The following is a 12,500-nucleotide window of genomic DNA, read 5'->3' on the forward strand; positions in this document are numbered from 1 at the left end:
CACACACACATACACACACACGCAAAAGCAAACACAACCATTCAGATACTCCGCGAACATCTTCCATCATAAACTCGCTGGTTTTGAGAAATCGCGAAAAATTAGTGACACAAACATTGCGCAGTTGCCAATACGTGGCAAACAGACGAACCATACAACACGTTGACATGGTGGTTAGCTTTGTTCGGTGCCGGCTCGCTTATGCACTACTGCGTTCTGCAATCGCTAGCTTGCGTGGACATTGACAGCGGGTACTGTCTTTGGATGCCAGTTCAAGTTCAGCGGTGTTGGCTGTGTCTACAGTCAACTTCTCTAAGGGGTCGTCCGTAATTATCGAAAAATTAAAAAATCCGCCCTCGTGCAAAATTGTCTCTGACCCACCCACCCAACCCCATTTTTTCCATTAATTTTTTGATTTTTACCGATGCCCAGCTCGAAAATGAGAACTCCTGATCTCATGTTCACTGATTGCATCTATGTCAAGTACTAGTAGCAAGGTACAGTGAGTAGTAGGTCTACCGACGGCCATGCACGTCCTACAACTACATGAAGAGTCATGTATAATTATCATACTGGTGTTTGCGACAATCGATCCTACACTATGTCTACAGTACACACACAGTCAGTGCAACAAGTGTGTCATAGGAAAGTTACTGAAGTAAAAATAAATATAAATAAAAAAGGACGAAAAATCGAAAAATTAAATTCCGCCAGCGCTCTTGCCCTTTTTGCCTGAGGACGGATTTTTTAATTTTTCGAAAAATACGGACGACCCCTAATAACGACTGCAGATATAACGACAATTCGCGAATAACGACAGAATTTCCATGCCCAGAGCAAAGTCCCATCTAACTGTAATACATATAATGAGACTTCGGTTAGGACACTTCGCGAATAAGGACACTTATCTGATGCCCCGCCGAGTGTCGTTATACGCAAAGTTGACTGTAGCTGTCATGTTCACTACAACTGCCTTGAATGTCAGTTAGATCCTTGGTGGGTTTGCATTGTTCTTGCTCTTTACCAGTATTTGTCTTGCTCTTTATCGGCATTTTTCTCTGTTGGTTGTATCTCGTTTTGATGTGTCTAATGTGTACGGTTACGCCGTACTGTAAGTCAACAAATACTCAGCTCATAATTATTTATTTTCGGCCTGATCATATTTGGCCGAAAATTTGTTGCAGCCGAAATTTTTGTTTTGCAAGGTTCAATGTGACAGTGTATACAGGGCGAAAATTTGCTGCAGCCAAAATGTATTTTAGCCCTGGGAGGCCGAAATTAGAATGGGTCGAAAATTTGTCGACTTACAGTACTCTGAATCCTACTGTCATGCTGAGGCATGATGATGGTGATAATCGGTACTGCTTAGTGGACAAACTAGTTGTTGTTTGCTGTCCACTTCGCAGCTGCTCGCGTTCAGTTGCGCCATTCGACTGCTGCCGTGGACTCCTTGGAGCAACTTTATGGATCACATTCGGCACAGTATTGCGTTTCTAATATGTCCTTTGGATTGGGCAGAGCCCGCGGATCCCTGGGCTGTGGCCTATGACCTTCACCGACCACCGTAATCTGAGCGCCGTCTGATCCGTATTGCCTCACAGTCTTGTCAGCAACCCTCAACACATTCTCAACTCCCTCGAAACAATATCTTCTCTCACTATACTTAACCCTTTATGTACGAAAAAAATGTACATAGACTGAATTTGATCTCGACTCAACTCGAATTCCATAATTCTCCGGGTCATAACTTTAGTCTCCTTTTGACGATTTTTTCAATCTTGGGCTTCTTGGAAAGCTCGTAGCAAGAAGAACACATTGAGCCACCGCTTGCCACCATGAAAGTCAAAACGCCAGCGCTACAGTCCAGCGTATTAGCTGCAACGCCAATACAGTCAGACCTCGCTTATCCGGTCCTCGTTTATCCGGATGCCTCGCCATCCGGAAGAAAATCGCTGGTTACCGATGTGCAGCATATGTTATGCATACAACATAACCGGACCTCGCGATCCGCATACCGGTGCATGATTTTGTGTACAGACTGGTTAAAATGTGTACAAAAATCTTCGTCGTATCCGGTTGCATGTGGCTTGCAGAAGCTAGAATCAGGGAGTTGTACAGGCAAATGAGGTACTTGACCTGCTGGGTGCATGTGGACAGCACTCAGTTGCATGCACTTGTCATTTTTCTCGCTTGTTTTACATACTGTGCACGCTAGTTGTACTGCATAGGACCCGTCTACATGTATGTACAATGCCATTGCTTTTGACATGCCACATGCATATACAGCATGTGTGTTCAGTTATCCGGTTCCCTCGCCTATCCGGATATTTTTGTGGAAAACAGATGTGTGCGGTTAAGCGAGGTCTGACTGTATTCCGACAGAAGTCGTCTTGTATCAGCCATTTCGCTCTCCTTGCTCGTAACAACTAGCTGTTACTTAAAAAAATTCACGAGTCCGTTTCTACATCACTGCATGCCCAGAATGATGGGGAAATCCCTCATTCAAATCTGCGCAAGCGGCTATTGAGCGACATTTTCCGCGATTCGACTTTCGAGCTTCGTAACTCTGGAACCGCACATCGGAGCGCTTCAGCGATTGTTTCAGTGGACAGCTAGGAGTTTTCTCTTCGACCTACGTATTTTAGTTTTTTGGAAATAACCCAGGAATGACTGAGTTACGGTCGATTGAAATTTTGAAAAGTTTCGATCCCAGGGGATCGAAAGTTGTGCAGTCCGTACACAAAGGGTTAATCTGGGAACAGAACAGTTTAGTCCTTTGCGGACTCATCAGCGCAGCACGACCTGATAGCAATGAAAAAAATTCCCAAAGCCAGATTTAAACCAGGCCCGTGCGTACATGTACCTTGTCAGAGTGCTCAAACTGACAAGTCAGTGAGCTCTGCACAACGCAAACAGCAAAGGCATTACAGCACATGAGAGTGCACCTTCTCTCACTTTATCTATGCAACTCTGCTAGTGCGCCTCGTCAGGGCTTGAATGAGGGCAAAGGTTACTCAGGATGAGCGACACAGGTGCATACAGCGCCAGTTCCCATAAAATACCTATTACAATGCACCCACGGACTTACAGCACCAAGCTTGTTGGCCACCTCTGGAGGGGAAACCCCCACAAGCAGAGAGGAAACATACGTTCTGCACTTCTCCAACACCTATGACGAACACAGCGAATGAAAAGGCAAAGAGTGCAATGAAGTCAGTCGATGAGCCAAGGAAATGAGTTTAGGAAACTTCACTTCTCAACTCCTGGCCCGAAAATTTGGTGTAATGTTAAATTAGAATTTGAATCGCAGTGAAGAGACCATTTCGGAGTTTGGAGTTGAGAAGTGGAGTTTCCTAAATGTGCAAATGGCTGCGTTGGAGTTTGCAGACAATTAGAAAAGGAAATGAGTATTAATATTATTATAGGCTTTTCCGCGTTGGCATCGCCAAGCATGCCTGGCTAGCCTTCACACACTTCGCAGACACACACACAGAAGCCTGCTCTCCGTCTGTGCATTTCCATAGAAATAGGGCCGGCATTGATACGCGACATTTCGGTAGACATGCCACTCCATCTGTAATTCTATGCAAAATTGTTGCGATATCCGATACTACCTTTCTATGCAAACCTTTCTATGGAATTATCCCATGTCCACAGTACAAACATATGCACCATTCTAATGGCTGCCTGGTTCATTTGTTACTTGTTTTCACTCCCGATGAGGTGTGTTCACAATACCACATAGTCGTTCCATTCGCTCGCCACCTCGCAGATACGTTCTGCTCTCCACGCAACGTAGTCGTAAACATGTTTCAAAAAATTAAAAATTAGAGCAAAATAAATACAGCGCCGTACCTCATCCTGCTCGTCAGCCACGTCGATTGAACCCAAGCTCAGCATGGAGCTGCGTTGGCTTCCACGATCTTCTGCACCAGGACCTCTGCTACCAACAGCAGGCGCCGCCATGGTTCGTTCTGCCTCACTGTCTCACAAGTCAACGTGGATGACGAACATGCATCACAGCAAACGAAAACCCAAAGCAACTACAATGTACGACTACACGTCTGATGGCAGTGCTAGTGCAGAACATGTAAGTGTACCCCCAGTTGATCAGCGCTCAGTTTATGAAGGAGCAACACCACAACACTTGCTAAATTTCAAAGCTACACTGCTGTGTACTTGTAGAACCTGAATGGTCCTCTAATTTTTGGACCTCTGATCTTGCACCCTGACAAGAAGAACAAATTTAGCAGATGCACCGGTACATGTGCTTGACAGAGAGTATTGCACTAGTAGCGAAGGTAGAAACTAGATCTTTCTCACAAGCTAAGTTCTCTTCTGCTCTGGCTTCTTTGATTTCAATCTTTCACTTTTCAGCTTTTGTTTCATTTTGGCAGTTTTGCCTTTTAATTTTGTGCATTATTTTGCGCAAACAGCTGATTACATAATGTCATTCAAAACTGTCTACGTAGACCCACGTTACGTCAGTACACGTCATGCCTGTTCGATATTTTGTGCCGATCATGGTGCCGGTACGGATGCTCTACGGGGAAATAATTCCGGAAGTCAACAAGCCAACGCGTGCAACAGTCACTTTTACAAACCCTGATGTAGACAGACAGACTGACTACAGTACAGTCAGTACAGACTGCAGTTAGTAGAGTGACATGATCATGATGATGGTCACCCAGGACTGGCAGGAGTGTCATCAGGACTTCCAGGACAGCCCTATGATCATGCATGAGCTGACCATAATTTTCAAACAAAAAGTCTCAGACATCTAAAATCCTTGTCAATTATATGGTGGGCTGACCACAATCTTGAAGTTGTCCCCATCTCAGATGCATCTGACCAGGCAGCATGGTGATTTATGATTTTCAGGAATTAGCAAGGGGAAGTCTGAAGAAAAGACTCGACTGTTTCCACGTGGCCCGGAGCCAGGTACCTTCCCTTGCTGCAAGAGGCCGAAGCATGTGGCACAGTCTCGCCAGAGCCGGAGAAGAGAGATTCAACAGGCATCTTCGAAAGATTGCCGTTAGTTACTAAACCGCCCAATGGTTGATCAAGGTAGTATGAAGGTACTTGTAATAGTTTTAAACAATACACTATCTGACAGGCAAACCTGACTGCAATCAGCCCACTCTCTATGAGAAGTGCATCCAACAACCAAACTAGCTGGCATACATACATGCACGGAAACATGCACGCCTTTTGGGTGACAAACACACCCACCCACACACACAGGCACGCGCACCCCCACACACACGCGCGCGCACACACACATGCATGCGCACACCCCCCACCCACACCCACATCACCGTGCGCACATTACAAAGGAGATCCATTTGCAAAATAATGAAATCGCGGGTGAAGGTCCAGTATAGGTGAATTTTTAAAAGCAGCAACGTCTTGAAATGAAATCATACCGGCACATTTACAATATTCAATCATTAAGATCAAATGGAAAATACCTGTGCAAGAAGCCTGGAAAAACACACAGCATAGCGTAATTGCTACTCTGTCTCTGCAGCATTGGCAGCAATTGATTCAAGCAGGAACCCGGGAGAGGGTTTCTAAGAACTTTCTCCCCCCTCCCCCAAACAAAACATGAAAATTGCGAAAATTATTCTGACATGATCACTGTGAGTGTAAATTTAATTAAATATGCTGAGAGTAATAAACATGTGCTGCTGCTGCTGCTGCTGCCGCTGCTGTTGTTGCTGCCGTGGGTGTGCCCCTATTTGGAGAGCGGGAGGGCGTTCGGTGCAGCGGGCTTGCGATTACCGTAGTCCGGTGCGGGAGGGTTGGGCTTTCCACCGTCCGCACTTGTAGCAGCCACACCACCCGTGGGGCTGGCTGCTGAACCGGGTAAACCAGGGGGACGAGACGCACTTGAGGGTCTGCACAAACGGCAAAGAAAAACACAAGCATCACTCTGGGACTGTAGCATCAAATACAGGTTCAGTTTCAGCAACACCATCAAGGTTGGTCTTAGCTGGTAAGATGTATGCTCCATCAAAACATTTCCAAAACATTATTAGAGAGGTTTGCAGAGCAAAACTTCGCATGGAGTTTGCGCCTGGGCTTGCAAAATGCGAATGTTTATGCAAAGTCTGTGTTCTGCATGATTTCCGCTCCAAGGAAGCACGTGCGCACATGCGCTTGTTTGAAAAATGGTCTCGATCAGATCAAAGATTTTTATTGCAAGTGGCGGCACCCTGAGACGAGTGCTTTTTAACTACAAACTATTGAACATTGACCTATTTAAGTATTTATTCTCAAAAGCAAGATAATTGCATGTGTTCTGAACGGACTGTATCTGGCAGTGGAGAGAGAGAGAGAGAGAGAGAGAGAGAGAGAGAGAGAGAGAGAGAGAGAGAGAGAGAGAGAGAGAGAGAGAGAGAGAGAGAGAGAGAGAGAGAGAGAGAGAGAGAGAGACAGACAGACAGACAGACAGACAGACAAACAGACAGACAGACTAACAGAGCATACATTTACCTCGTGACTGGAACCTTCTCAACGTAGTTGATAGGAAACCATCCACACCTGCATAGAGAGTGTTTGAGTCAAGCACAGAAGGAGAGATGAGACACAGCAGTGTTCATGGTTAGTACTGCAAACACAGTCGGTACCTACCAAGGCTATACAGTCAGACCTCGCTTATCCGGTCCTCTTTTATCCGTATCCCTCGCCATCTGGAAGAAAATCGTTGGCTATCGATTTACAGCATAGGTCATGCATACATACAGTATGTGCGTTTGATTATCCGGATTCCTCGCCAGCCGGAAGAAAATCGTTGGCTATCGATTTACAGCATAGGTCATGCATACAGTAGGTGCGTTTGATTACCCGGTTCCCTCGCCTATCCGGATTTGTTGTGGAAACGGATGTGTGCAAAGCCTGACTGTACTATGTTGATGTGCAATAAGAGTATATTAGGGGCTATACCGCATTATCGATAATTTTCAGGGAACGAAAAAAGTTTAGCTATGACTTTCCTCCACCCACCCACCCCGGAACAAAAGGTTATTGACTTGACAGCTAGAATACATTGATGCTTCAGCTATCCATATATTCAAAATGAAAACTCTCCTCCACCCACCTACAAATGAACGAAACGTTTTCGATTTGAGTACACTTGAAATAGAAGATTGATACAAGAATGCAATTATGGATAGCCCCTTGTCGTCAGGATAGTCAACTACATCTGTGCTATTCGAGGAATTTGTCGGAAGAATCGGGTAAGAAGGAAAGAATAGGAGTGTGTTTGTAACAGAAGGGTGCAGTAACTCGAACAGGAGAGAGCAAGAAACAGAGATCAGAGGAGAGAGTGAGAGATATCACAGGAGAGTAAGAAAGAGAGACAGACAGACAAACATACATACACACAGAGAGATGAAAAGACGGACATGCGCTACTCACTTTGCAGTTCGGATGTTCTCTCCGTATTGCCAGTCCTCCTTCTTGTCACCAATACCCTCCACAATATCACCCTCAATGAAAGATAACTGAGATGGACCTGTGGACTGCAGACTGAAGAGGGCTTTGAACCGAGGTCCTGCTCCACTACGTCGCTTGGGCTTGCCGTTCTCCTCCTTCGGTTTCTCCGGGTCAGAAGGTCCCGGTGGGCCAGTAGTGGGAGCCTGTGGATCTGGCTTTCCCTGGTCCCCAGCCTTGCGGCTATCTTGATCGCTCTTTAGATTACTGGAGGATCTGCAGCAGATACGAAGATAGAAGAAAATGGCACAACAGTTGAATTGTCCAACGACATGATCTAGTACAAGCATTGAGCAGGGGAAAGAGTCTGAGTTGTGCAACATACCGGTAAGTTCTACTCCATGGTCAGCCTCCAGTAACAGCAGCATGATCAGCAATGCAAGTAGCAGCTGGTGCCAGCAGCAGCAGAAACAGCAGCAGAAGCAGAAGCAGCATCATATTATGCTTTTTAGGAACACTTTGGGCTAAAACTAAAGTGTCATAACTAGGGGTGAAACGATAAGTTCGAATATTCGAGTATTCGTTCGAAAATGTCAAACGAGCGAGTATTCGAAATTTTGCACTCGATCGTTTTTTTAAATATTTTTTATTATTATTATTTTTTTTTAGTATTGGCATTGCATTTTTCAAAAACTTGTGTTTTTGTGCAAGTAACGTTCTGAGATATGAAAGTACTGATGAAAATCGTTACTTTACACTCTGTACAAGACATTGGCGACTTTTCTTCTATGTTCACAGATAAATTTCTTCCGAATTGGTCGAGAACTCGCAAATCTAGTGCTTTTGAATTTTGATAAAATACTCGAAATAATCGGATACTCGATCGAATATTATGAACGAGTGATCGATTGGTCAAAATAGATACTCGTTTCACCCCTAGTCATAACCTGCAGTCTCCTGTTCATGGAATCGGATTGTCTTGATCCGAGAATGCTCAGATGCAGCATTCACAGGATATCCACTAGTGTATGTGCTCCATGTCTGTACATGTGCTTCGAGCACGTGACGTCGCGTGACGTCATCACGGCATTCCATAAGACGGCATGCAAGTATACAAACTCCGCACATGCAAATGTAATGCAAAAGCAGAAACTACTTCGAAGTATTAGAAGCAATTCCAGAAGCATAAGTACCTCTCTCTGTTCCTGTCTTTCTGTCGTGATGAGGAAGGTGGTGGTGACGGTGAGCGATTATCATCGTCGCTGTAATCATATCGCCTTCGTGATCTTCCGCTGTCTTTGTATTCCCTGCTGCTGTTTAACGAGGGGCCGTCACGACTGTCCTTACGAGGCCGGCGGTGACGAGAGTCCAGCTCGGGCGACGGAGAGCGGCTCTGCCTGCGACGACGCAGCGGAGGCGGGGACGGCGACGGCGACTTGTCGCCATAGCGACCTCCCCCACCGCCACCTCCGCCGGTGCCTCGTCTGTGCGACCGGTGGTCGCCGACGTCGTCGTCACGGTGACGATCGCGATCTCTGCCTCGGTGATGGCTGCTGCTGTCATGACGATGGCCTGACCCTCCCAGCGAATCATCACTGGTATACTCTTCATACCTGCAGGGGTAGATAGGTCATTGGCAACACAAATAATGTCATGAGTCAGTACAGTATTATCAAGAGTACATAACCCCCCAGAGTGTGCAACGCCTGATCCAGCTCTGCATAGGGTATTGGTCGAGCGGAATCGGATCTTTGCGTCATAATACCGTACACATCTGAGGGGAACCCGGGGAGTCGCGGGTACTCTTGGATCAAAAACAATGGTGCCCTGCCTCGAGACCGGCCTTGCGCTGGTGTGAAGTGTACGCATGACATCAGAAGATCCGATTCCGCTCGACCAAGACCCCACACAGAGCTGGATCGGCGTTGCACACTCTGGGAGGTTATGTACTCTTGGTATTATGCAGAACGCATCGAATCATCACTGGTATACTCTTCATACCTGCAGTGGTTTGGAGGATGAAAAAGTGTTTGTACTCCGAGTTTCACGCACTGAGCGATTACCAGAAAATCATGCGCGGCCTTTCGGGGTTGAGCACTCTATTGGACAGCCTGGAACCTCGGTTTCATCTGCGGTGGTAGAAAGGTCGTCGGGGGCACAAAGAACAGAGATGTTCTGCTCTACGTGAAATGTATTTGAAGTACCGAAATCACGTAGAGAACAGGTGTATGTTAGAGTCTACAGCTTCGCGTGTTTTGGGTTCAGATTGCAGCGTGGAGATGAGCTTCTCTACGTTGCGACAAAGTGCGTACGGATCTGGTGTGTACCATTCAAATTAACGGAAAAAACTGCCCATTTTTCAACAGAAATTCCCAGTACACATGATGATGCATTATTCCGGCCGCCTCCACTACCTTCATATAGATGGCTTCATGTCTTTGTCATGGGACCAACTTTGTACAGAAAGTGGCCACGGCCCGTGGACAGTGGAACCAACATGGCCGGCATCGTGTGACCCATAGATGCTGGGGTTGACAGAAGTTGGAACCAACATGATCGCCCTGCATGGTCATGTGACAGGTGTGTAAAAGCTTTATACCACTATACCATCCATCCATGCCCTTGCTTACATAGTGCACATGGGGACAAGCAAGAGAGGGAGAGCACATGTACATGTACAGAGAAATAGGACAGGGTGTGAAAGACAATTGAGTTTTTCAAGGAGCATTTTTTTAAATGCCGTAAAGTCTTGTATAAAAGCCGCGGCTTCTATGACTTTCTTGGTGAAATTCTGCAGGCTTCTATATGAGACAGGCTTCTATACAAGACAGGTATTTCCATGTATGTCAACACTAAAACCACGCTTGTGTGTGATTGATGGGCCCAAAATTGCGGCTTCTATTCAAGTGCGGCTTTTATACAAGACTTTACTGTACCTCTTTGGACTCTTGGCATTCCTCCGCTTATCACTGCGATCTTCGTGACGTCCAGAGTGCTTGCTGGGTGGAGGACTGTTGCTACGGCGATGGACCTTTCTATCATCATCTCTGGAATGCCTTCTGTCGTCATGGTAGCGATGATCGGCGGGTGACGGGGAGCGTTCTCCTTTCCGCTGTTTTCTTGCTCTTCCACCGCGATGGATATCTGGTTCTTCGTAGTCCGGCTCACCTGCGCCATTTAGACCAGGAATAACAACATCAGGAAGGACAGCAGGAACATTTGCAGCACCAGGAGCAGTAGCAGTAGCAGCAGCAGTAGCAACGGCAGTGGTGGCAGCAGCAGCAGCAGCAAAAGAGAAGCAGCAGTAGGAGTGACCGATAAATGTTTATACCAATTCCTATCTAGAGAAGTAGCGTGAATGAACAGCAATCTCAGAAAGCTTTGCTTGGACGGCTGATGGAGCACGACTGCACAAACTTGCAAACAATGTCGAATGGTGATAATTATTGCTCCTTCTTTGTAAATAAAAGGTGGTTTGTCAACTGACAACCGCTCTATTTAGTTGCAATTCACTCTTGCTTAAGCTTGGCGCATGCGCTGGATGAAAATTCTTTTATTATTGATGTCGAACAAATTATTGACATTTCAGGTCAGTCACCCATCGTCAGAACTAGTTAGAAGCGGCATATAAATCTTTGGCAAAGGCACACCTTCCTAGAAGTACTGTAAGACATGTAAAATATAACGAGGTAGTAAATCTAACATTTTAACTGGTGACTTTTCTTCATCGCGGACGACCACGTCTGAGATGGATCGACGTTGTCAAGAAAGACTTACAATGCATTAGTCTCTCGCTTCTGGATGCTGTGCAATCTGCTTCTGATAGAGCTGCTTGGCTCGAAATTGTCAACAGATGCGTTGACCTCATGCAATGAGTGATATGCGAACTGTCATTATTATTATTTTCTTCATTAAAAGTTCTGTTGAGGCTGTATTGTCTCATGCCTGTTTATGTGGGGCTGCACCTGAAGACTACGCGTCATTAACATATCTTCTTGTTAACCGATGAATCTTGGATGGTCGTTAAATTTGCGACTCGTCATAATAACATATGTCATATAGTTTAGAACACGGCAGCATATTGCGATAGTATTCTGCAGACGAGGCCTACCTGGACGGTGCTTTGTAGGCTTGCCTAGTGGTGCATGCGGCCACTGCAATGCATGCTGCTGTGCAACGAAGCCAACTTGACTAGTGGCCGTCGGCAGGAATGGTGGCGACGCCGTGTCATAACCTACACAACAGACAGCACAATTCAACAACGTGGTTATCAACATGTTCTCGCACACCACTCTCCCGGAGCCATCATTTTAACTAGTTACTTACTGTAGAACAAATCAGAACGAATGTATCCCCAGGCAGAACGTTGACATGGCATCGCCTTAAACAGGAGCACAGCATGCATAGCTTTCGGGTAAGGCAGACAGGTGACAGGAATGACAGGAAAATAGCAATCAAGCATGACTGCCAAATTTTGTTGAGTGCTTATCACAAAGCGGTTATCACCGAATTATCACATGAGAGTTTGAATGCAAACGTTCGGGATTTACCTGGAGGGAAGTTTCCAGTTGGCACAAAACCGCCCCAGTTCCCGCCGTGGATTTGCTGAGGAACACCCTGCCATTGCTGACCACTTGGTTGTGGCTGCTGCTGTTGGTTCGGATGCTGCTGATGCTGCTGTTGTGCACTCCACTGATTCTGCACTGGTGCTTGAAACTGCCCTTGTTGTGGGCCTTGTTGCGGCTGTGGCGGCTGTGCCGGTTGCTGAGGTTGTGGAGGTTGCTGGGCTTGTAGCTGATGCTGTTGTTGCGATTGGGACAATGGTGGATTGTGTGCATCAAAAGACATCGCTTGCTGTGGCATCTGCCTCTGCGGCGGTGCCTGCTGCGGCTGTTGCTGTTGTGGCTGCTGCTGCTGCTGTTGTGGTATTTGTGACTGTACGAACACCTGTTGCTGCTGTTGTGGCTGCTGCTGCTGCTGCTGCTGTTGCGGCTGCTGCTGTATTGGATATTGCTGCTGCTGCTGCTGCTGCTGCGGTGGAAACTCGTTTTGTCCGCTACCTG

The 12,500-nt window shown here is 46.3% G+C and overlaps 2 protein-coding genes across 2 annotated transcripts in view; both read right to left on the reverse strand.

Moving 5' to 3' along the window:
• LOC135824577 (integrator complex subunit 3-like) overlaps positions 1 to 4,389 on the reverse strand; it is a gene marked incomplete in the record, with an annotated part of 37,793 nt that extends 33,404 nt beyond the window's left edge. Inside the window, 2 exon segments of the mRNA XM_065337311.1 lie at positions 3,089 to 3,169; positions 3,856 to 4,389. Of these exon segments, the coding sequence (XP_065193383.1) occupies positions 3,089 to 3,169; positions 3,856 to 3,966 (192 nt within the window).
• Positions 4,390 to 5,340: 951 nt separating this feature from the next.
• Positions 5,341 to 12,500, reverse strand: part of LOC135825227 (heat shock protein DDB_G0288861-like) — a 19,650-nt gene continuing 12,490 nt past the window's right edge. The window contains exons 13-19 of the mRNA XM_065337965.1: positions 11,988 to 12,500; positions 11,549 to 11,671; positions 10,374 to 10,605; positions 8,631 to 9,050; positions 7,423 to 7,713; positions 6,499 to 6,546; positions 5,341 to 5,900 (exon numbers count right to left, since the gene is read on the reverse strand). The exon at positions 11,988 to 12,500 is cut by the window's right edge and continues 111 nt beyond it. Coding sequence (XP_065194037.1) covers positions 5,738 to 5,900; positions 6,499 to 6,546; positions 7,423 to 7,713; positions 8,631 to 9,050; positions 10,374 to 10,605; positions 11,549 to 11,671; positions 11,988 to 12,500 — 1,790 coding nt within the window. The 3' untranslated portion in view covers positions 5,341 to 5,737. The remainder of the gene's footprint in view (positions 5,901 to 6,498; positions 6,547 to 7,422; positions 7,714 to 8,630; positions 9,051 to 10,373; positions 10,606 to 11,548; positions 11,672 to 11,987) is intronic.

This window comes from Sycon ciliatum, chromosome 9 (assembly GCF_964019385.1).
Source record: "Sycon ciliatum chromosome 9, ocSycCili1.1, whole genome shotgun sequence".
In the NCBI taxonomy this organism is placed as follows: Eukaryota; Metazoa; Porifera; class Calcarea; order Leucosolenida; family Sycettidae; genus Sycon; species Sycon ciliatum.